Genomic DNA, 25,575 nt, shown 5'->3' on the forward strand with positions numbered 1-25,575 from the left:
GGTATTATCTCTAGAAATCTCTAAGCTATGTTTTACAGGGTTGTGAAAATGAATTAAGCAAAATATCACTAAAGTTCAAAATAGCACACAGCTTTTTGATATCTGATTGAAGAAGTAACATTCATGCAGAAAAGTGCAAAAATTATAAATGTGTTCACATATGAACACACCATGTAACTAGCAACCAGATTAAGAAAAAAACACTACATCCTAGAAGTCTCCTTCATGCTAGACAGGTAACTGCTATTCTAACTTCTAACACTATAGATTGATTTTGCCTGGAAAATCATTTTAAGTTATTATAACTTTCTACCTGGGAAAGCAAATATATGACTCAAATATGCCATTAAAAAAAAAAGTTAAGGAATGGTCCACTCTACNAGTCAACTAGCTTTCAATATGCACAGTTTCTATTAAGTACAATGTTGGAGGCCAATAGCAAAATGGCAAACAAAAAAAGAAACAAGAGGGAGATTTCACACATTATCACCACCAGTGACTTGTGATTATATCTACAAATAAAACATGGTGACAAAAGGTGAAAATGCTAATCATCTCTTGCTCTGTTGAGGGTATAACCTTTTACTCCTAGGGAAAAAAATCTATCACTCAGTCTGTTTGCTACTGTCATCAGCTAGATCCCAAGACCTGACCTTTATTGTCCACCTGCTTGTACTCACCAACCCCTGTTGCACATTTTCCCTTAAGCTGCTTTCCAGCTTACGTCTCAACCCAGGCAAATGGAAACAGAAATACCCCCCCACCCCCACCCCCGTCATAGCAACTGCCCTGAAAGATGGCCAGCAGGCCCAGACCATGCAGAGTAGCTTAAGCATAACCCTTGACTCATGCTTGTGCAGATGGACCATAGAGTGACCTCTAAAATGACCAACAACTACCTTCACCTCATTATAATACTAAAATCTCCACCCAGGGAGTGGCACGAGCCTCATTTACATAATATACAATGTATGTATAGACCTGTTTCCTTAAGGTGCATGTGGGATCCTGATGTCCACCTCTACAAATAATGACAAGGATCCCCTTCTTAAATATTTATCTCAACCCTAAATAAACAGAACCCATCCACCCTTGCTTGGGGAGTCACAGCTTTGGACATTAATTCCCTGTGATCTCCTAATTTGCTGCAAATAAAGTTTCCTTTGTGCAACAACTCTCCTGGTATGGTTTCTATCTGTGACTCACCAAGGAACAAACTGACGTTGGTTCAGTTACACTACTACCTTGTGGGCTTCCTTACCTGCCCAGTCCAGGAATTCAACACACTTGGTCTGGGAATACCGGGCAGCAACATCTCGAGCTCTTTCTTCCCGGAAGTTCAGAGCTTGTATATCAACATCCAATTCCACGAGTGCTTTCAAGGTTTCCAAACGACCCCAGGCTGCAGCACAGTGTAAGAGTGTGTAACCTACCAAGTAGAATGAAGATGGTCAGGTCAAGTAGACTACATTGTTTTAGGCTATTTTATTCAACAGAAGATCACAATGGCAATCAAGTACTGAACAATTACTGCAGGCCAGGCACTATTTTAAGTACTTTATATATAGTAAACTCATTTAGTTCATAAAAATCCTATGAGGTCAGAACTTTTATAATTCCCACTTTATAGATAAGGAAACCGAGGTCCAGAAATTTGCCTGAGGAACACAGCCAGTAAATGATAGATGCAAGAGACTAACACAGGGAGACTGAAGTTTGAGCTTTTCAACATTTCTAAGGAAGACAGCCACATCCCTAGAAGTAATCTATTTTGGAACACAATTAGACCCATGACTATTAGTCTAAGGGATTCCAACAAACTCTAATTGTTAATATTATTGTTATTTTAAAAATTTTAAATCCAAGTTAGTTAACATACAGTGTAATATGATTTCAGGAATAGAATTTAGTGATTGATCACTTACATGTAATAACCAGTGCTCATCTGAACAAGTGCCCTCCTTAAAGCCTCTTGCCCATTTAGCCCATCCCCCCCACCCAATACCCCTCCAGCAACTCTCAGTTTGTTCTCTGTATTCCAGAGTCCCTTATGGAAAAGGGACTTAGTCGGTTAAGCATCCAACTTTGGCTCAAGTCATGATCTCCAGTCCATGAGTTCGAGCCGAGTCAGGCTCTGTGCTGACAGCTCAGAGCCTGGAGCCTACTTCGTATTCTGTGTCTCCCTCTCTCTCTGCTTCTCACCTGCTCATGTTCTGTATCTCTCTCTCTCAAAAATAAACATTAAAAAAAATTTTTAAGATTCCCTTATGGTTTGTCTCCCTGTTTTTATATTATTTTTGCTTCCCTTCCTTTATGTTCATCTATTTTGTATCTTAAATTCCATACATGAGTGAAATCATATATCTTTCTCTGACTGACTTATTTCACTTCGCATAATACACTCTAGTTCCACCCGTGTTGTTGCAAATGGCAAGATTTCATTCTTTTTGTAGCCAAGTAATATTCTAGTATGTGTACACATACATACCACATCTTCTTTATGCACTCATCAGCCGAAGGACATTTGGTCTCCTTCCATACGTTGGCTATTGTCAATAGTGCTGTTATAGACATTGGGATGTATGTGCCCCTTTGAAATAGCACACCTGTATCCCTTGGATAAATACTTAGTAGTGCAATTGCTAAGTCATTATTNTTCTCACCTGCTCATGTTCTGTATCTCTCTCTCTCAAAAATAAACATTAAAAAAAATTTTTAAGATTCCCTTATGGTTTGTCTCCCTGTTTTTATATTATTTTTGCTTCCCTTCCTTTATGTTCATCTATTTTGTATCTTAAATTCCATACATGAGTGAAATCATATATCTTTCTCTGACTGACTTATTTCACTTCGCATAATACACTCTAGTTCCACCCGTGTTGTTGCAAATGGCAAGATTTCATTCTTTTTGTAGCCAAGTAATATTCTAGTATGTGTACACATACATACCACATCTTCTTTATGCACTCATCAGCCGAAGGACATTTGGTCTCCTTCCATACGTTGGCTATTGTCAATAGTGCTGTTATAGACATTGGGATGTATGTGCCCCTTTGAAATAGCACACCTGTATCCCTTGGATAAATACTTAGTAGTGCAATTGCTAAGTCATTATTTTTAATAAAAAAATAAGTCTATTTTTAATTTTTGAGGAACCTCCATATTGTTTTCTAGAGTGGCTGCACCAGTTTGCATTCCTACCAGCAGTGCAAAAGGGTTACTCTTTCTCCACATCCTCACCAACATCTGTCGTTGCCTGAGTTGTTAATTTTAGCCATTCTGACAGGTGTGAGGTGGTATCTCATTGTGGTCTTGATTTGTGTTTTCCCTGATGATGAGTGATGTGAAGCATCTTTTCATGTGTCTGTTAGCCATCTGGATGTCTTCTTTGAAAAAGTGTCTATTCATGTCTTTTGCCCATCTGTTCACTGGATTGGTTTCTTTTTTTTTGGGGGAGGGTGTTGAGTTTGATAAATTGTTTACAGATTTTGGATATTAACCCCTTATCTGATATGTCATATCATATACCCTTTATCTGAAAGTCAGGTGCCTTTTAGTTTTTCTATTGTTTCCTTCGCTGTGCAGAAGTTTTTTTTATCTTGATGAGGTTCCAATAGTTCATTTCTGCTTTTGTTTCCCTTCTCTCCAGAGACATGTTAAATAAGAAGCTGCTGTAGCTGAGGTCAGAGAGGTTGTTGTCTGATTTCTCCTCTAGGGTTTTGATGGCTTCCTGTCCTACATTTTAGGTCTTTCATCCATTTTGAATTTATTTTTGTGTATGCTGTGAGAAAGTGGTCCAGGTTCATTCTTCTACATGTCATGGTCCAGTTTTCCCAACACCATTTGCTGAAGAGACTGTATTTTTTTCCATTGGATATTCTTTCCTGCTTTGTCAGATGGCTCTATATTTGTGGGTCCATTTCTGGGTTCTCTATTCTATTCCATTGATCTATGTATCTGTTTTTGTGCCAATACCATACTGTCTTGATGATTACAGCTTTGTAATACAGCTTAAAGTCGGGAATTGCATTGCCTCCAGTTTTCGTTTTCTTTGTCAGGATTGCTTTGGCTATTTGGAGTCTTTTCTGATTCCATACAAATTTTAGGACTGTTTGTTCTAGCTCTGTGAAGAATGCTGGTGTTATTTTGAGAGTGGTTGTATGCTAGCATTATTGTTAATACAATCATACAAATTATGACATCTATGTGTGCCTTTGGTTTGGAAATTAATCATTTGAATTAAAACTGAAATCACGACCCATTAAATTAGAAAGTTGCTTTTTAGACTAACTGAGGCAACTACTAGGGGGTGAAAAACAGGGAGGCATCATTAAAATTTTTCACACTGGCTTAAAAAAATCAAGTCAAAAGTTCATGGTTTCAGCCTACCCACAGGATGTATTTATGACTCATTTAACTAGCCAAAGAGGCATGCACTACTACTACAAGAAGAATTGAGCCACAGAATGAATAGATGTATTGAATGTATTAAGTACTGGGCAGTTTATGTACTACTACTTCATTTAATGCCTTCACTAACTTTATGAAGTCAGTATTGTTAGCCCCATTAAAAGATGCAGAGGAAAGTGAAGGTCAGAGAGGCTATACCTTGCCCAAGCCCACACTGGTAGTAAGCAACCAAAGCAAGATTGAAACCCAGGTCTGTTGTCAAATAAAGTGTTTATAAGTAGTAGGAAACAACACCTATGCATTTGTCACTGAGTACAGCAAGGAAAGAGAGACTAATGATTCCTCTACTTCCTTCCAGAAATGTCTCCTTGGCTCCCCACTTGCCATATTCCCACAATCCCACTTCTGCTTTACATCAAGTTGTGAACTACCATTGTCTTAAGGATATCATAACTAGAACAGCTAATAAAGAAATCAAAGTAAGATGAAGTGACCAGCCAAAATTGGAATTACCTCCCCTCTTTAGCCCAACTTTTTTTATATAGTATCACAACAAGTGAGAAGTTTCAAAAACCAAGAGATTGAGATTGGCCCAAGAATTTCATTGTGCCTTTATCTTCTACAAAATGGGGGGGGGGGGGNTCCATCCTTGTTCTTGCCTTCTGCCTGAAGTCTTCAATGAGCTGAAAAGTCCAGGGCCCCTGATTTGCTGGGGGGCAGGGAGGACACTATCTACAGACAAGACAATGCTAACATGAGCAAGGGGCCATTCCAACTGAGAAGTTCTAGCTCCTTCTACTGCTTTTCTCAAGGCTGATGTTACAGGCCACTGGTAACATCTATTTTTTTTCCTATTTAATATACATAATTTAAAAATAAGAAAAAAAATTCTAAATAGAAAGAGGCTTTTAACAAAAAATGTGCATGTTTTTAAAACACCTTTACATGTTTTTCCCCTTGTTGAAGATGGCCTGTTTTTTAATTTTTTTTTAATGTCTTTATTTTGAGAGACAGAGACAGAGAGCAAGCGGGGGAGGGGCAGAGAGAGAAGGAGACACAGACTCTAAAGCAGGCTCCAGGCTCTGAGCTGTCAGCACAGAGCCTGACACGGGGCTCGAACCTACGGACCGCAAGATCATGACCTGAGCCGAAGTCAGACGCTTAACCAACTGAGCCACCCAGGCGCCCCAAAGATGGCTTGTTTTTTAGAAAGAAATACACAGAATACTTGAAGTACATTAACGCAATTGCCTTTCCAGAAGAAGAAAATTATTTAAATAAGATAATTTCAAAAGCAACCAGATGAGAAAGAGATTTTCCTAACATCCTCCCATAACGTTGTCAATGAACACTGGATCCCAAGAGAGAGATACAGAAGGCCACATGTTAGAAATCCCAGTAGCAAGAAAGGTACCATAAGTGGAACTGGAAAGGATTAGGATTAATTCTAAGAGAAAAATAATCTCTTTGTGAAAGACTACTAGTTACTAAATAGAGAAGGAGTCAGCAAAGGAGGTAGTTCATAGCAGCTAAAGATCAGACAAGAAAAGGAATCTCTTCCTCTATAAAGGCACTGTTATCCACTCACTACAGTACTATAAGGTAGGCACTAACATTGTTCTCGCTTATAGATAAGAAAACAAAAGAACAGAGAAAATAAGTACTTTTCTCTGGGCTGTTATAAAGGTTTTTTTTTTAATGTCTATTTATTTATTTTTGAGAGAGAGAGTGAGCGGGAAGGAGCAGAGAGACAGGGGGACAGAGGACCCAAAGCAGGCTCTGTCAGAAACTGTGAGATCATTCATGACCTGACCTGAAGTCAGACATTCAACCAACTGAGCCACCCAGGTACCCCCAGGGTTGCTATAAATTAATGAAGGTATATGGTAAGGTCAAAGTCCAAGAATGGGGATGACGAGTCAAAAACAAAATAGGCCATGAAGAAAAATACTCACCTATCTAGAATATTTCTCAAAACCTGCCTACCACCAACACTACCAGACTTTTTGAATTTCCCAAATCATATTGTTGCCTTTTTTAAAAAAATTTTTAATGTTTTATTTATTTTTGAGAGAAAGATAGAGACAGAATGAGCAGGGGAGGGTCAGAGAGAGAGGGAGACACAGAATCTGAAGACAGGCTCCAGGCTCTGAGCTAGCTGTCAGCACAGAGCCCGATGCGGTGAGATCCCATGAACCGTGAGATCATGACCTGAGCCAAAGCTGGATGCTTAACCAACTGAACCACCCAGGTGCCCCCCAAATCAAATTGTTTCATGCCTCTACAACTTTTCATATGCTGGGGTTTTTTTCTACCTGAAATAGTAATTACAGTAATGGAATAAAATAATAGTATAACTTTAATACTTACTACTTTTTAAAAATAGTTTATTGTCAAGTTGGTTTCCATACAACACACAGTGCTCATCCCCGAAAGTACCCTCCTCCATGTCCATCACCCCCATTCCACTACCCCCCCCCACACCCATGAGTCCTCAGTTTGTTCTCAGCATTCAAGAGTCTCTCATGGTTTGCCCTCACTCCCTCTCCCCCACTATTTCCTGCCTTCTTCTCCCCCACAGTCCTCCGTTAAATGTTCCTCCTAATCCACCATATGTGCAAACATATGGTATCTGTCTTTCTCTGCCTGACTTATTTTGCTCAGCATAACACCCTCAAGGTCCATCCATGTTGCTACACATGGCCAGATTTCATTCTTTCTCATTGCCATGTAGTATTCCATTGTATAGATAAACCACATCTTCTTGATCCATTCATCTGTTGATGGACACTTAGGCTCTTTCCATGTTTTGGCTCTTGTTGAGAGTGCTGCTGTGAACATTGGGGCACATGTGCCCCTATGCATCAGCACTCTTGTATCCCTTGGGTAAATTCCTAGCATGCTGGTATCTTATAAAAGGAGTTCGGAATTCATTTCTTTAATTAATGAAACTAATACATTTTAAATATGAAAATGTATAAGCATAAGATATCAAACAAAAGCATATGTATGAAATAGAAATGTTAAGGTATATTTTCACTCTATTAGCAATATAAAATCATATAAAACCAAAACATTAAGGATAAAAATACTATAAAAATAAAGAAATGTAATTAATCATGAAAATTTCAATTGAAAAATTATTCAATTTTTCGAAATGTGTCAATAGTAACACCAAGATATTTTGTACAAATTTTTTTTAGTTGTTGAAGTTTTTCTCATTCAACAGTAGTTGGAATTGGTTATAAACTAAAACCAAGTATTTTCCTTCAAATTATTTTACCTTTAATTTGAAGAGAGAGATCTCTAAACAGCTTTTTGCTCTTTTGCAAACACTGCAATCTTTTTATTAAGAGTAAGCTGTAACTTTTTTTCCCCAGGGAAAATATTGTTGGTTCATATTTGTCTTTTTTAATTTCTTCATGTACAGAAAGAGATTCTATTTCAGTTTTCTGATCAGTTTCAAAACGATGGATGAGATTCACATTTACTTATTTGGGAAGTTTTGGGACTCAAATTATTCTTACAACAGAAATTTTTGCAAAACCACAATATCAACCACCTAAATTTGTAGACTTTTTGTATACATTTAGCAATTAAATTATTAATATTGCTCTCAATACATAAGTGACTCAGATGTCATTTTTTTAAAAATACCAAATAATACTATTATACCTATAAAAAGACCACTATTTCAGTTACCTAAAATAGTGGGTAAGTATTCCAGAACATGAGCAATATTGTAATACTAAAATTTGATATTGCAATTACTACACTGCCTGCCATGCTCTATCCCTCATCTCTCCTTTCTCTGGTAAACTCTTTGTCATTCTTCAGGATTCCATAGAAATATTGCCTCCTGAAACCTTCCCTGACCGTGCCCAATACTTCCAGGTAAAGTTGACCTATCTCTCCTCTAAGCGATCTCATACTTAATCACACCATATAGTGATTACTTATTTACATATCTGTTTTCTGCTAAACTGTGAACTTGTCCAAGGCTGAATTCATTCATCTTTCTATAACCTGAGCCCTCAGCACAAGGCCTGCTGTTCCTCCACCCTTAATAAATGTTTGATTTTATGTGGAGAGAAATTTTTAAACAGTAATTCATTCTGGTCATGCCTGCTTGAGTACAGTCAGGTTTAGTGACAAAAGCCTGGCCAGAACCAGAGGAAGTTCCACAATCAATAAACAACAAACTACAGAGATCCGTCTTTGGCTCAATAAGAAAACAAGGCATTTCCCAAAAGACCAGAAGTCAGGAGGATGTAACCACAAAAGACCTCAATAGCCAAAGCAACCTTATTTAAAAAAAAAAAAAAAAAAAAAAAAAAGCAAACCTAGATGCATCACAATTCTGGACTTCAATATGGCAGTGACACAAAAATAGACACATAGATCCATGGAACCGAATAGAAAGCCCAGAAATGAACCCATAACAGTAGCCAAATTCAAAATGGATAAAAGATCTAAATGTGAGATAGGAAACCATCAAAATCCTAGAGGAGAAGACAGGCAGTAACCTCTTCAATATCAGCTGCAGCAACTTCTTTCTAGTTGTTGTCTCTGGAGACAAGGAAAGCAAAAGCAAAAATAAACTATTGGGCTTCATCAAAATAAAAAGTCTGCACAGGGAAAAAAACAATCAACAAAACTAAAAGGCAACCTATGGAATGGGGGAAGATATTTGCTAATGACATATCTGATAAAGGGTTAGTATCCAAAATATATACACAAACTGCTGTAGCTGCTCTGGAAAGCAGTATGGAGGTTCTTCAAAAAGTTAAAAATAGTACTACCCTAGGATCCAGCAATTGCACTACTAGGTATTTATCCAAAAAATACTAAAATGCTAATTCTAAGTGATAACATGCACCCCAATGTTTATAGCAGCATTATCTACAATAGCCAAACTATAGAAATAGCCCAAGTGTCCACTGACTGATGAACACGTAAAGAAGATGTGGTATGTATGTATGTATGTGTATGTGTACATACATACACAATGAAATATTACTCAGCCATCAAAAATAATGAAGTCTTACCATTTGCAATGACATGGGTGGAATTAGGGAGTATTACACGAAGTGAAATAAGTCAGTTAGAAAAAGATAAATACCATATGACTTCATTCATATGTGGAATTTTAAAAACAAAACAAACTAACAAAGGGGAGAGAAAAAGAGAGAGGGAGGCAAACCAAGAAGGAGAGAACAAACTAATGGTTACCAGAGTGGGGTGGAATGGGTGAAATAGGTGAAATGGGTGATGGGGATTAGGGAGTGCACTTGCTGAGATGAGTACTGGGTGATGTAGGAAAGTGTTGAATCATTATACTTCACATCTGAAACTAATATTACACTGCATGTTAACTAACTGGAATTTAAATAAAAACTTAAAAAAAATAACTAGCTTCCTAGTTCTTTCCTTAGATGAAACTTATTATCACAGAGACAACTGGGGGGCCCATCTCTGTTCATATAGATGCTAGTGTGGATACTTTCCAGTTCTAAGAACATGGCATCTATTATGATCCAAACTGCAGCAATGAAGATCTGGATCATGATGTTCCAGTGGTTGGCTATGGCTTCAAAGAAGCAAAATTGGATAACAATAAATGCTAGATTATCAAGAACAGCTAGGGTACAGACTAGGGCATGGATGGCTACAAAATGATGGCCAAAGACCAGGATAACCACTGTGGAACTGCCTCTGTGGTCACCTTTCCTATTGTGTGAGATGATGGTGATAAAGAAGCCCTTGATTAGGAAGAGGATAGGCCAAAGAAGAATTTTATCTTAACACCGAGCAGATTTTATTGTGTGGGATAAAGCAGTTGAGCCACTGAAGATTCAAGTGTGATTTGATTCTGTGACATTTTACATTGGCAAATGTTCCTCTCTCTCTCTCTCATTAGCACTGTAAACAGCTTTGTATGAATTTGTCTGTTAACTTGTGAATGTTCATGCTTGAAAACAATGTATGAAATCAGCAAAACTAAAAGGCAACGATGGGATGGGAGAAGATATTTGCAAATGACATATCAGATACAGGGTTAATATCCAAAATCTGTAAAGAGTTTATCAAACTCAACATCCAAAAAACAAATAATCCAGGGAACAAATGGGCAAAAGACATGAACAGGCACTTCTCCAAAGAAGACATCCAGATGGCCGACAGACACATAAGAAGATGCTCCACATCACTCATCATCAGGGAAATACAAATCAAGACCACAATGAGATATCACCTCACGCCCATCAGAATGGCTAAAATTAACAACTCAGGCAACACAGATGTTGGCGAGAATGCGGACAAAGAGGGACCCTTTTGTGCTGCTGGTGAGAATGCAGACTGGTGCAGCCACTCTGGAAAATAGTATGAAGGTTCCTGAAAAAATTAAAAATAGAACTATCCTATGATCCATCAATTGCACTACTAGGTATTTATCCAAAAGATGCAGATGTGCTGTTTCAAAGGGGCACATGCACCCCTAACGTTTATAGGAGTGCTATTGACAATAGCCAAAGTATAGAAAGAGCCCAAATGTCCATCAACTGATGAATGGATAGAGATGTGGTATATATGTACAATGGAACATTACTCAGCAATCAAAAAGATGAATCTTGGCATTTGCAACATGGATGGAACTAGAGTATATTATGGTAAGCGAAATTAGTCAGAGAAAGACAAATATATAACTTCACCACAAATCAACAAGAGAGAATTTAGCAGAAGTTAGACAGCCTGTGTTTGTGGTTAATAGCTTGGGTAACATATGTTTCAATGTACCCAAAACCAACTTTGGTTTTGTTCATTCTCTCTACTGTTTCTTTATTTTCAGTGTCATTACTTCTACTTTTTCCTACTTGTCTACTTTCTTTGGATTATTATTCAGTTGTTCTTTTATTCTAACTCTTTGAGTGAAATGCCTTGCTTATGGTTTTAATGTTTCTTATATTCTATTACATGTATTAAACCAGAATTTAAATTTTAGTTTTATTCCACAGGTTCTGACATTGAGTGATCCTCTTGTCACCTAAATATTTCATAATTTCTAGTACATCTTCTATAACCAATGTATAATTTAAAGAGTGCTTTTGTTTCCAAAATTACAAGGGATTTCCAGTTATCTTTTTGTTACTGCTTTCTAATCTCATTTGTGATTAGAGAACAGAGCACACTGTAGATTCTTTGATATTTGTTGATACTTTATTTATGGACTTAATTGTGATCAATTTTTTAAAATGTTCCATGGGAGCATTAAGAAAATACATATTCATGGGGTGCCTGGGTGGCTCAGTCAGTTAAGTGTCTGACTTCAGCTTAGATCATGATCTCACACTTTGTGAGTTCGAGCCCCGTATATCAGGCTCTGTGCTGACAGCTCAGAGCCTGGAGTCTGCTTCGGATTCTGTGTCTCCCTCTCTCTGCCCCTCCTCCTCTCACATTGTCTGTCTGTCTGTCTGTCTCTCTCTCTCTCTCTCAAAAATAAATAAATATTTTTTAAAATTTGGCAGGGGGACACCTGGGTGGCTCAATTGGTTAAGTGTCTGACTTTGGCTCAGGTCATGATCTCGTAGTTCAGGAGTTTGAGCCCCGTGTCAGTCTCTGTGCTGACAGTTTGTAGCTTAGAGCCTGCTTCAGATTCTGTGACTCCCTCTCTCTGCCCATCCCCTGCTCACACTCTGTCTCTCTATCTCTCTCAAAATAAATATTTTTTTAAAATTTTTAATGTTTTTAAATGCATAGTCCCTATTTGCTGGAAGTCATTGCTATTTTTAATATTCTTCAATGACCATATTTGCAATCTGAAAAAAAAGTGACTGAATACAAAGAGCTAATTAGATCATGACTACAAAACTAAAAAATCTTCAAAGATGTGGTAATATTACTAAGCACCTACTATATATCAACTTAGTATTGCCAACTACTGTGATATTTATATTTACTACCTTTTTTAATCCACACAACATCCTACAAGAAGAATACAATTATTATCCCCATTTTGCAGATGAAGAAACAGAAGCACAAAAAGAACAGGTAACTTGCTCAAATCACACTGCTAATTAAGAGTGAAGTCTATGTACTTAACTACTATGCTATATCATCATGTATACACATACCCATATATTTATATGCATATATACGTATGTAAAATATAAGCTGGCACATCAAATTTATTCAACTTTAAATATATATGGTACAGAGCATCTTTAGGTAGTCATAAGTAATACTGATGAGAGAAAAAAGACAAAATACCTCTGGTGGTTTTTTCGTTTAGATTCACACCATATTTTGCCAAAGCTCTAATCACATCACTTTGCCCAGCCATGCAAGCTGCATACAACAAATTTCTCCCAATGATGTCTTCTTCCAAGAGTAGCTGCATGGCCTGTTCATGATGGGGGTTCTCAGGATCTTCAAAAATCTTCTTCAGACCTTCAATATCCCCTGTGAGAGCAGGTGGTAAGAGAGGATTAAGGGTGCCTGTTCCCTCTGGCTCTTTCGCTTCTCCTTCATCATCACTGTCATCTTCTGCTTCATCTTCTTCTTGCTGTGAGAAAAATATTGATCTTTCTGAACTCTCTGACTCTGGAGGTCCGTCTGGCTCCATGAACTACAAAAATACCTGAGGCAAAAAAAAAAAAAAAGTAATACAAATCCTCACAGATCAATATTTGTTTCTTTCTTTCTTTAGTCAACTGATAATATAGATAGGATGAAAGCACTTAATTGGCTGAAAATAATTATAACAGTAAATTCAACAGGAACAGAAGAAGAAAGAGATAAACTTGGGCTAGATTCATATGGAAAATTATATATACTATATACAATATAATATATTAAATAATATATATGTTTTTAGACAGGACACCCACTTCTTGGTCTAAATTAGCTGTGCAAGCTAATGGCTGTGTACATGCTTGCATCCAGTGAGAAGGAATTACGCTTTCCCAGATGTTTCATACTACATCACTACTTACATCTTACTTACTTACATATATACAATGGAGTATTAGCAATCAAAAAGAGTGAAATCTTGCCATTTGCAACTAGGTGAATGGAACTAGTGTACTGTGCTAAGTGAAATTAATCAGAGAAAGACAAATATCATGACTTCACTCATATATGGACTTTAAGATACAAAGCAGATGAACATAGGGAGGGGAAGCAAGGGCAGAGAGAGAGGGAGACACAAAATCTGAAGCAGGCTCCAGGCTCTGAGCTGTCAGCACCCAATGTGGGGCTCGAACTCACAAACTGGGAGAACATGACCTGAGCTGAAGTCAGACACTCAACCAACTGAGCTACCCAGGTGCCCCTAGTATATATAACTTTTATTTGTATTATATAGTATATATTAGCTTATGATATCTTGTTTAAATTTTCCATATGTAAATATATACGTTTATTTCCATATATAATATATATATTATACATATATACATATGTTACATGTATATTATATATATATATAACTTCTATTAATAACTTATTATTCAGTAGTAATGGATACTTTGTCCTGGGAACATTGGATTATAAGGGTGTTCTTGCATATATGTTATTAACCAAAATACTATTTATCCTTACTACATGTAATATACTGATGTCTTATTTCCCTTATAGTTTTTAAGGCTGGGTGTCACCCGCCAAATTGATTTCATGACCCACTAATGGGGTACAAGCTGCACTGTGAAAAAGCATTAGTTTTGAATAACCTCTACGGAACTATACTAGGAAATCAACAAGAGAGAATTTAGCAGAAGTTAGACAGCATGTGTCTGCGGTTAATAGCTTGGGTGACATATGTTTCAATATACCCAGGGCAGTTCCAGCTCCATCTGTTCTCCTGCTGTAATTTTTAATAGCATCCTCTATTACTGTCAAAGGTATCTATTCCTCTTACACAATAAGTTGTTCTGTCACCCTATTAATAACATTGTGATCTTCTGGAACATATCTGCTATAGATATCCAGATTCAAACCTTAGAGAACAGAGGCGAAATGTGTTTAAAACACCTTTCCTCACTGGCCTAGTAGGGGCCCAGATATGAGACCTTGAAGATACTGAGAAAATCCTATTTATAGCTCTATTCCTGCTACCAGGCCTATAATACTTTATTTTTTTCTCCTCCATTCCTACTAGCCAAATCCTATTTAGGGCAAGCTATAAACCTGCTTTCTTCCTTAAACTTTCCTTGAGTCCTTTCTAGAATGCACAGGGGTCTCTGCCTCCTCTGACCTTCAAAGGCCATTATATATTTAGTCTGTACCCTACAACTTACCAAATATTGTATTATATTATTTTGTTTGTTTCAAGTATAGAAGAGATCTACTTAATTAGGCTATAAACTGAGTAGGTACAAGAATCGAGCCTTATATTTCTCTTGTGTCACTTTTAGACTTGTCACAATTCTTGACATGTATGTGTGCAATGACTCTTAACGTCAAGCTTGCAATTCTCATTGCTTTTCTTCACAGTCAACAACAATGGGTTTTGGAGTCAGAAAGACTTAAGCTCACAATCCACTCCTGCAATTTATTAGCTGCATAATACTGGGTGATTTACCTAAACTCTTGTAGGAATAACACCAGACCTGGTTTATATGATTGTTCTGTTAGAATATATTAGATGATGCATATGCCAAGCACGTGGTGAGTATTCAGTTAGCAAAACTTATCATCATCATGATATCACCATTCCCCCAGCAAAAGCATTCACAAAGCAAAAACAAAGATGGTAATGCTATTATTTCTTCTTTTTCATTAATACACAGTTGTCCTATGTAAGGTGTGAGTAAATGGGGCTACTCTACCACCACCAAACACTTGATTATAGACAGATTATTCTGCATCTAGAGATCAGTCTGGTCTCAAGTTAATTCAGAGATTTGTACATAAACTAGATCAAATCTGGAAATATGATTCAGGCCAGAATATTCAAAGCTTCGCTTGATAAACCCTTGAATGGAGCTTAATTTCCAAGTCAGCCCACAATAAACATGATTAAGGGAACAGTTCTCAAATTCCTTTACACTCTTAAAAATGAAGAACTCCCCAAATTTTTATGTGGGTTATATCTACCAATATTTACCATATTAGAAACTAAAACTTAAGAAATCTTTAAAATATTTATTATTAGTTCACCTTAAAACAATTATATGTTAACATACAAAATATGGCTTATGGAAAATAAGTATATTTAACAAGGAAAAGTTAATGAGAAGAGTGGTATTATTTTATATTTTTGCAAATCTCTTTAATGTCTGGCTTAATAGAAAAGCCACGGGTTCAAATGTCTGCCTCTACATTCTCTGTCATAACATGTGATGTTGTGATATCACAGGTCATGTAGCCTCCAGAACACCACTGTAATGTAAGTGAACAAGTAATGTGAAGAATTCATATGAAGATAGCTTTACTGGTAATATCCCTGAAAAACGTCTTAAGGATCCCCAGGGAATCCTGACCATACTTTGAGAACCAGTGGACTAGGCCTAAGTCCTAGGACTTAAGCCACTCTGGTCTATAGTCAAACCCTCAAGATTATTCTAGTCTAAATCTAGACTAAACTGAGATCAGCCTTTCTGAAATAAAAGGATGAAGTGAAGTCTTCCAGGGCTTTTGAAAGACATCTAATCAGGAGCATAAAAGTAAACTCTCCTGTCATACATTTGTCTATTGATGATTGTGTCCATCATATTGTCTTTTGAAGACAGAGCAAAGAATTTCTATTTTTTTAATGTTTTATCTATTTCTGAGAGAGAGAGAGAGAGAGAGAGAGAGAGAGAGAGAGAGAGAGCGTGAGCAGGGGAGGGTCAGAGAGAGAGGGAGATAGAGAAACTGAAACAGGCTCTAGGCTCTGAGCTGTCAGCACAAAGCCCGATGCAGGGCTCGAACTCACAGACTGCAAGGTCATGACCTGAACTGAAGTCNGGCTTTTGAAAGACATCTAATCAGGAGCATAAAAGTAAACTCTCCTGTCATACATTTGTCTATTGATGATTGTGTCCATCATATTGTCTTTTGAAGACAGAGCAAAGAATTCTATTTTTTTTAATGTTTTATCTATTTCTGAGAGAGAGAGAGAGAGAGAGAGAGAGAGCGTGAGCAGGGAAGGGTCAGAGAGAGAGGGAGATACAGAACCTGAAACAGGCTCCAGGCTCTGAGCTAGCTGTCAGCACAGACGTGGGGCTGACGTGGGGCTCGAACCCACGAACCGTGAGATCATGACCTAAGCCAAAGTCTAATGCTTAACCGACTGAGCCACCCAGGCACCCCAAGAATTCTATTTTTTATGATTTTTTTCTTCTTATAACATTGAAGTCTTATTAATATAAGTACTAATAGCATGATCACAATAATATAGCTTTTCCTTTCTTCCTTTTATCAATATTCTATATATTGAAATATTTAACTCCACTTCCTCACTAATATTTTTGTTTTAGAAAATACTTATTTTTCATGAGAAATATGTAATTTAGATCTAACATATAATGGGTTTATATTTTTTATTGTTAAAAGAATTGATAAACATATTTTTAATTCTGTTTTAATTTCTAATCTTTTTATATTTTCAGTGCTTACTGCAGGGCTAGATATAACCCATATAAAGGAAAGCTCTTTGGGATCATCTTAATTTTTTAAGATGAAATGACTTCAGTTGACTTATGACAAATAGTCTCACAAAGAATGATGGACCCCTCTCTTGATGTATTATGGAATTTATAAGGAGTTACTCAACGATTACCTGTAGACTAAAAATATGTTATGGACATTGACAAATTTTCAGGGCCTTTTAATTCATACTGTAATGTGAATGTTATAATTTTTTTAAATTCACATACAAGTTAGTTAGCATATAGTACAATAATGATTTCAGGAGATTCCTTAAGCCCCTTAACCATTTATACCATCAACCCCTCCCACAACCCCTCCCGGAACCCTTTGTTTGTTCTCCATATTTTGTCTCTATGTTTTGTCCCCCTCCCTGTTTTTACATTATTTTGCTTCCCTTCCCTTATGTTCATCTGTTTTGTATTTTAAAGTCTCATATGAGTGAACTCATGATATTTGTCTTTCTCTAATTTCGCTTAGCACAATACCCTCTGGTTCTGTCCACGTAGTTGCAAATGGCGAGATTTCATTCTTTTTGATTGCCAAGTAATACTCCATTGTATATATTTTTACCACATTTTCTTTAGCTATTCATCCATCAGTGGACATTTGGGTTCATTCCAAACTTTGGCTATTTTTCATAATGCTGCTATAAACACTGGGATGCATGTGCACCTTCAAAACAGCATACCTGTATCCTATGGATAAATACCTAGTAGTGCAATTGCTAGGTCATAGGGTAGTTCAATTTTAATTTTTTGAGGAACCTCCATACTGTTTTCCAGAGTGGCTGCACCAGTTTGCATTCACATGGAATCAATGTATTTTTTTTTTAAAGTTCATTCATTTATTTTGAGAGATAGAGAACACGGGGGAGGTGTAGAGAGGGAGCGAGAGAGAATCCCAAGCACAAGGTTTCTCTGCACAGTCAGCACAGAGGCCCTAAGCAGGCCTCCGTCACACTAACCATATCATGACTTGAGCAGAAATCAAGGGTCAGACACTCAACCGACTAAGCCATCCAAGCATCCCAGGATCAGTAATTATTTTAAAAGTAAGGGGCGCCTCATTTCTGTGAGTCAGAGGTACCCTGCTTTAGTCTTTATTTTGGCATTTATTAATTACGTGACTTTTCTCAACTCCCTCTCCTTATTTGTGAAATGAGAATAGCACCTGCTCTGCTTTACTTAATTAGCGCTGGGAAACAAGTCTATAACTCTTCCTTTTAACTATAAAGTGTGAACTCTTTTCAGGCTGCTAAGGCACTAATAATAGAAAACCACGTAGGCCATGGTCTCACCCAATAGGCCATTCCCAGGAAGCCACAAGTAAGTAAACAGCTTAGAGTGAGATAAGGGATATAATGGAGATAAACAGAGCTTTGAGGGTAAAGAGGCTGGACAGCTAAATTACACTCGGGAGAGTCACGAGGTTCAAAAAAGGTTTCCCAGAAGTGGTGACCCCTCACCATGGAAGAGTAGGAGTCTCAAAATGAGGAGAAAAGGGCAAACCAGGGAAGGAGAAGCATAAACAAAGGGCAAGGAGGCACATAAACTTGAGTTATGACAGATGAATAGATCTTAAGGGCCTTTTAAGCTACTTGAATTTTTTCTTCAAAAAACGTGGTCCCTCCAGAATTTTAAGTCCCAGCTCAAGGAGAAGACCCCAAAGGGCAGCCCTGGGCCCCGGGGGTTAAACAAAGGAAGGCCTGAAGAAGAGGAAACAGAGTGGCGGCCACACGGCGCGTCCCAGGAGGTNTGAATCACTGAGGGACCCACCGAGATCCCCGAGGCTGTCCGCGGGGCGAGGGCCGCTAGGGAACGCCCTGGCAGAGGCAAACCCTAAGGACGCCGCGGCTGAAGCCCCCTCCCCTCCCGCTCCTGCCCCAGCTGCAGTACGCAGAGACGCCCATTCGTCGCCCGGTTCCCACCCCGAGCGCCCACCGGGGCCCTCCGCGCGGGACCCCGACTCACCGCTCCCCAGGTCCCGGGCTTCCGCGGTTACCATGGCGACGGCGCACCCGTGCGCGGTAGCGCCGCCCCGAGCGCTGCGGTTCCGGGGGCGCGGCGAGGGTCAAGGTCGCAGGTGGCTTGTGGTGAGAGCGGGGTAGAAAACCGGTAGGAATTCAGGCAAGTGAGGTAAATGCTACTTTCGGACGGTGGCGTGTGGCTTTTTCTTTATTTGCTAAAATTTTCTATAATATGGTCTATATTTATTTTACAACTTAAAAAAATAAAATTTAAAAATAAGGCGTTCACAGTGTTTGCCTGGGCGCGTCTTACATCTTCTGTTTGGCCTTTGAACTGCAGAATTTATAAAAAATATGAGGATGCTTTCTGAAAACTACGAAAGATCTTAATTATAACGGAAAACTTGCTTAATTTTCCAGTCGTGGGGGGTGGTCTCTGTCTTAGGGTTTGAGGTCATTGTCACATTGACTTTCCTGAGAACTCACAATTGCCAAGTATGTGTATGAGGACCTTGGAAAATTATGTATAATTTGGTTGAGGAATTTAAGATCCAAAACAGACAACTTTTTAAAAGCAGATATGAGAAGAGCTGGAACAGGGGCATCAAAAGAAGCCAGCAGAGAAGGGCCAAGCTTACCCAGAAACTGTAAATGTCCATATTAATCACAGAGCGAAGACCTCAAAGTCTCGGTACTGACGACGACTAGTGAAGAAAAACATTTGGTTCTTTACTATTTTTACCAGAAAATCATTAAGGAGGAGATAATATTTTAGAGGAGCTCCCAACATTTGAGCTGAAGGCTAAATAGCCTATTTTAAAATAAATATTTGACCTAAGACCCAGGCAAACTATCGCTATTATAGACCTGAACTCCTGGAATAAAGAATAAACTTGAAAAAATGTTTAACTATTAAGTATTGACTTTTTCTTATTCAAAGTAGTTATAATAGTTAAAATATTAAAGTTCAACATTATAGACAGGAACAGTAGTCTAGAAGCTTTGTCATCTGCTTGCTGGCTCCTGCCATCACTATGCAGCACATTTGCTCTACTTAAGCATTCATTTCCTTCTGAAGTTGTTGGAGAAACAAGACCTATTTAGGTACACAGTATGTTATATGTATATACTATGTTTTTCATAGTCTGGTTGGAAGGTTTTTTGGTTGGAGTTTTTTTAAATATCTGGATGGAAGATAACTTCTGATGAATGATCGTGCATGCTTCTGTTTTTAATTAATCTTCATTGGGTGTGAAGAATTCCCAAATACGACTCTTGATGTAAAGTCTTAAATGGATTTAGATACTGAAAGTTAAATGGAAGTCTTAAAGATTATTTTAGTGCTCTGAATGCTAGAAAGGATGGAAAGACTCTAAGTAGGTCTGGGAAACCTAATAACAAAGGGTCTTGTTCTCTACTTAACTCCATGTCAGAAAACAACTGCATGATTCATTTAGGCAAACCAGGTTAGAAACAGCCTTATGAAGGATACAGATACAGCAGAAAGATTTCCATGATCCCCTCTGACCCCTATCCCCAGCCCCCCAGGTTCAGCGTAAGCATATTAAAAAGAGCCATTGGTCTGAAGGGGCTAAATGGATGTGCAAGAGACAAATCTTAGCAACAATCTGTGGGTGCTAACAATGGAAGTGTAGCTAAGACAGTGAAGTTCTGGTGTACAAAAGGCTGAAGGAGAAGAGGAGTTAAGCAGTATTCAAGCCCCCTGGAAATTAGGTCAGCTCCAGAAAATTATAGTAGGGAGAGAGGTTTCCAAAATGATTAAGATTAGTTTTTTTCTGCCCTAAGAGAATGGGCGTCCTGAATAGAAATTGTGCTAATTCTTATTGTATTTCTTGAATTCCACAGTTTATAGATTAGGAATCATGTTCTTTATACAATGTTAATTTCTGATGAAATACCAGGATAGAATAACTACTTGAAAATTACTCCAAGGTAACTTAATGTGCTGTATTAATAATTATATTTTATTGATTGATGGCATATCCCATGCTAAGTACTATGCTAAGTGATTCATATACATCATCACTAATTCCTATAGCAACTCTTAGGTGATATTTTTGTTCTTGAAACTGACACTCAGCAAAGTTGAGTCACCTACCTAAAACAATACAGCTAGGAAAGGGCTGAACCAGGATTTGAACGTAGGGCAGCCTGGTTTAAATCACCACAGGATTGCCACTGGTTAGCTATAAACTAATTGAATATTAGAGGATGCCTGTCCAAAATGGTAATTTGATTTCAAAATGATCTATTTTGAGCCGTTATTTCACCCATAATTAGATACTAATGCCATTCCTGGAGTGTAACTGAAGAACTACTTCTGCATATCACTCATCTCCACAGTTGAGAAGTAGAACATCCATTGTTTTTGCCTGTTCAGCCTTCCACCTCTGGTTATAGCGCTGATTTTCTAGGAGGGAACTCCCTTGATACACTCTCTGGCCATGTGGTTGGGGGTACTAACCCCACTGCAGATTGAGTCCTGACCAAGCAGTGTTTCTTACATTCCTGGTTATAATGATCCGGTCAGGAAAAAAAACATAGAACACAAATCATTGCAATCAAGCTAATCCTGAATTTTTGCCAGAGCTGTAAGTAAATAAGCATTCTTTTTTTTTTTTTTCAGCAGGGGTTGATGAGGTCATCCTGAGTTGCCACTGGCCATCTTGCCATCATGTGGGGAGAGTTTGACAGAGCAATGGAGGAGCCAAGGAGTGAACAAGAAATTGGAACCTGATGCCATCACTTGAGCCCTGGTGGTAGACGTTCCTGAAGCCATTTTTTATTTTCTTTTTTTAGTTATTACAGTCAACTACTTTTTTCAGAGTCATCCAAAAAAGATTATATTTCTATTACTTGTAACATCAGTGCCCCATAATGTGGAAGGGGGAAAATATAGTATGGCTTTATTTTAGAAACACCCCATCCCTTGGGGTAAATACAAGAAATTTGAGAAGGATAAAATTGCAGTTAGGTGTTTCACTTATGGATAAATATTATTGGATAGAGGATCAATGTTAACCTGGAGGCAGGTTTCTAGCAGGATGCTCTGGTGTTCTACCACCCTCTCCATCTCAACATCTTTGTGTCAGTGACTTAACTATAGCCCTATAAGGCATACTTATGAGATGACCCAAGGCTCAGAATGGCAAGTAATATGATAAAGATGGCAGAATAAAAATCTAAAATCAAAAGATAAACAGAAATTTAAAAGGCAAAGGAGTAGGAAAAGGCATTCCAAAAGAAATTTCTAAAGAGTCACGGAGCCACAAAATTAATAGCAAAATAAATTCATAAGTTATTGAAACAGGCAGAGAATGTGTGGTTGGGAGAGAGGTGAGAGATGGAGCTAAAGGGGTCGGAAGAGGTCAGATGGCAATGTGGAGAACAGTTTGGAGGAAGACAAGACACAAAGAGAAGCCAGGAATGACTCCCAAGTTTCTATTTTGGGTGACCAGATGGCTAGGGGTCTTCTAATTTAGAGGTATTTTGATGTTTCTAGGGTTAGAATCAGGGTGAAGTGTTCAGTCTTAGACAAGCAGAGACAAGTGTTATGTCTCTAAACAACATACATTTGTATCTAAAGCTCAATAGATAAGACTGGGATATAAATTTGGGAGTCATTGGCATATAAATGTTACCTAAAACCTTCAAAGAGGATAGAATCATCCCAGGTGAGTGAATAGAAGAATAGAGGGCTCAGGGCAAGCCCTGGGACAGCTACATTGAGTAGAAACAGGAAGATAGGGAGAGAATGATCAGAGAATGAACAGACCCAGGTGAGTGTGGCAACACAGAAGCCAAGGAAATCATTTCAAAAAAGACTGAAGAAATGACAATGGAATTTGGCAGTTAGGGATAACCTTGATGGGATCAGTTTTAGTGAAGGGTATTAGGCAAAATCAAGATTGCAGGGGACTGAAGAGTGAATGAGGGAGATCAGGAAGTATAACCACTATGAATAGAATATTCTAGCTTTGAAGGAGGTAGAATAAAAAGCTTTTTAAGAAAACTAATTGCAGGAAATATCTTTATTTTTAATGTAAGATAATTTTGGTATTTGTCAGATATAACATCAGGGTAATTGATGTCACAACTATATTTGGAAACAAAGTGGTGGCAATGACTATCTGCTATTCTTTTGAGAAGTTTGAAAAAGATGTAGAGGGAAGAAATTGCTCAGAAGTTAAAGGAATACAAAGTATCAAAGGAGATGTCACCGCAGGGAGAGGATCACAGGAAGCCTAAGTGTATCTATAGTGTGACAGCAAGGAACTAGTAGAAAGAACATTAGGGGAAGAGGTGGCTGATGAAGTAAGATCCTAAAAGAAATTGGAGGGTAAAGGGCTAAAGGATCTATGGAATTATGACCTCAAATAGGAAGAACTTCAGTAGCTTTTCTAATTTTTTAAAAGGCAGAATGGTTTCATTTATTTTTAAAAGTTCACAAAACTTGTAAATTTAAACTATAGTATTTACTGCATATTTAGGGGCTAAAATAAAAAGTAAAGCACTGATGTGGCTTTTAAATGTTTTAAATGTTTATTTATTTATTTTGAGAGAGACAGAGAAATAGAGTGGAAGCCAGGGAAGGGTAGAGAGAGAGCCAGGGAGAGAGAAAGAATCCTAAGCAGGCTCTGTGCCTTTAGCACAGAGCCCAGAGCAGAACCTGACACTGAACCCATTGCTGGGCTCCAATTCATGAACCGTGAGATTGTGGCCTGAGCCAAAATCAAGAGTCAGACTGAGCCATCCAGGTGCCCCTAAAACAGTTGTTTTTTTTTTTTTTAAGTGAAAAAAGTAACAGTGGCTCGGATACGGATCATTTTTCATCCTATAGAATTTATAGTTGAAGAAAACCAAGCTTGATGACCTTGGACTAAGTATGCTTAAACTGAGGGAGGAGAGTTGAGGGGGTAGGGGATGAGAATAGCATGAAGATTTGGCATCACAATCAAAAAATTATGGTGGCATTGAGGTGATTGAGATTGGAGACCATGAATTTGAAGTGACCCCAACCTGCACAGTCTAGTGATTTTCTCCAGCAATGCTCAGACACCCAGTTTGGTCTGAAGTTGGTATAACAGAAGGGTAGAGGTACATGTAGATGAAAAGTCCTGGGGAGAAAATTAACTCTTTCTTGTCCAGAGAAAAGTTGGCCCTTTTTCCTCAGCTTCTGGAAGGTAATTTCTAAACCCTTGGAATGCCAGGCCTCTCTTTGTTTACCTGGAGCCCTTGAGCCATAATACAATGGCCTATGATAACAATGTGACATGTGAGGCCTTGGGCGGTGCGGCATCAGCTCAACTTACGCATGAGGTGGAGACTACCCACTTCTACAACTCTTATAGATGGTTCTTCCACTCTGACCCTCCTGCTCATTATAATAATTGTATCTACCTGACCTGTGATTATTAGGTTATGTCCTCTAGCCCCTATTGTGTGTATGGTGGAAGTGGGGCCATCCTGACATCCTTACTACAATTAGGAAGCCCAGATTTTAGGGTTTTTTTGTTTTTTTTTTTTAATTTAAATCCTAGTTAACATATAGTGTAATAATGATTTGAGGAGTAGAATTTAGTGATTAACCACTTACATATAATACCCAGTGCTCATCCCAACAAGTGCTCTCTTTAATGCCCATCAGCCATTTTGCCCATCCCCCTGCCCAATACCTGTCCATGAACCCTCAGTTTGTTCTCTATATTTAAGAGTCTCTTATGGTTTGCCTCCCTCTGTTTTTATCCTATTTTTCCTTCCCTTTCCCTATGTTCATCTGTTTTGTTTCTTAAATTCACATGAGTGATGCCTTATATTTGTCTTTCTCTGACTTATTTTGCTTGACATAATACATTCTAGTTCCGTCCATGTTGTTGCAAATGGCAAGATTTCATTCTTTTTGATCACTGAGTAATATTCCAGTGTGTGTGTGTGTGTGTTTGTGTGTGTGTGTGTGTGTGTGTGTGTGTGTACCACGTCTTCTTTATCCATTTGTAAGTCGATGGCCATTGGGGCTCTTTCCATAATTTGGCTGTTGTCAGTAGTGCTGCTATAAACATTGGGGTGCATGTGCCCTTTCAGATCAGCATTTTTTAATCCTTTGGATGAATTCTTAGTAGCACAATTAATTTTTTGAGGAAACTCCACCCTGTTTTCCAGAGTGGCTGCACCAGTTTGCATTCCCACTAACAGTGCAAAGGAGTTCCCCTTTCTCCACGTCCTCATCAACATCTGTTGTTTCCTGAGTTGTTCATTCTAGCCATTCTGACAGGTGTGAGATGGTATGTCATTGTGGTCTTGACTTGTATTTCCCGGATAATGAGTGATGTGGAGCATCTTTTCATGTGTCTGTTGTCCATCTGGATGCCTTCTTTGGAAAAGTGTCCAGTCATGCCTTCTGCCCATTTCTTCACTAGATTATCAGTTTTTTAAGTGTTGCGTTTGATAATTTATTTATAGATTTTGGATATTAACCCTTTATCTGATATGTCACTTGCAAATATCTTCTCCCATTTCATAAGTTGACTTTTAGTTTTGCTGATTATTTCCTT

General features: G+C 38.1%; 1 protein-coding gene across 1 annotated transcript in view; it reads right to left on the reverse strand.

The window, feature by feature from the left end:
- Nucleotides 1–19,074, reverse strand: part of ANKRD45 (ankyrin repeat domain 45) — a 53,879-nt gene extending 34,805 nt beyond the window's left edge. The window contains exons 1-3 of the mRNA XM_077756017.1: nt 19,008–19,074; nt 12,676–13,045; nt 1,262–1,429 (exon numbers count right to left, since the gene is read on the reverse strand). Of these exons, the coding sequence (XP_077612143.1) occupies nt 1,262–1,429; nt 12,676–13,030 (523 nt within the window). The 5' untranslated portion in view covers nt 13,031–13,045; nt 19,008–19,074. The remainder of the gene's footprint in view (nt 1–1,261; nt 1,430–12,675; nt 13,046–19,007) is intronic.
- Between the last annotated feature and the right edge of the window lie 6,501 nt (nt 19,075–25,575).

The sequence above is a fragment of the Crocuta crocuta genome, unplaced genomic scaffold (assembly GCF_008692635.1).
Source record: "Crocuta crocuta isolate KB4526 unplaced genomic scaffold, BGI_CrCroc_1.0 scaffold122, whole genome shotgun sequence".
Lineage (NCBI taxonomy): Eukaryota > Metazoa > Chordata > Mammalia > Carnivora > Hyaenidae > Crocuta > Crocuta crocuta.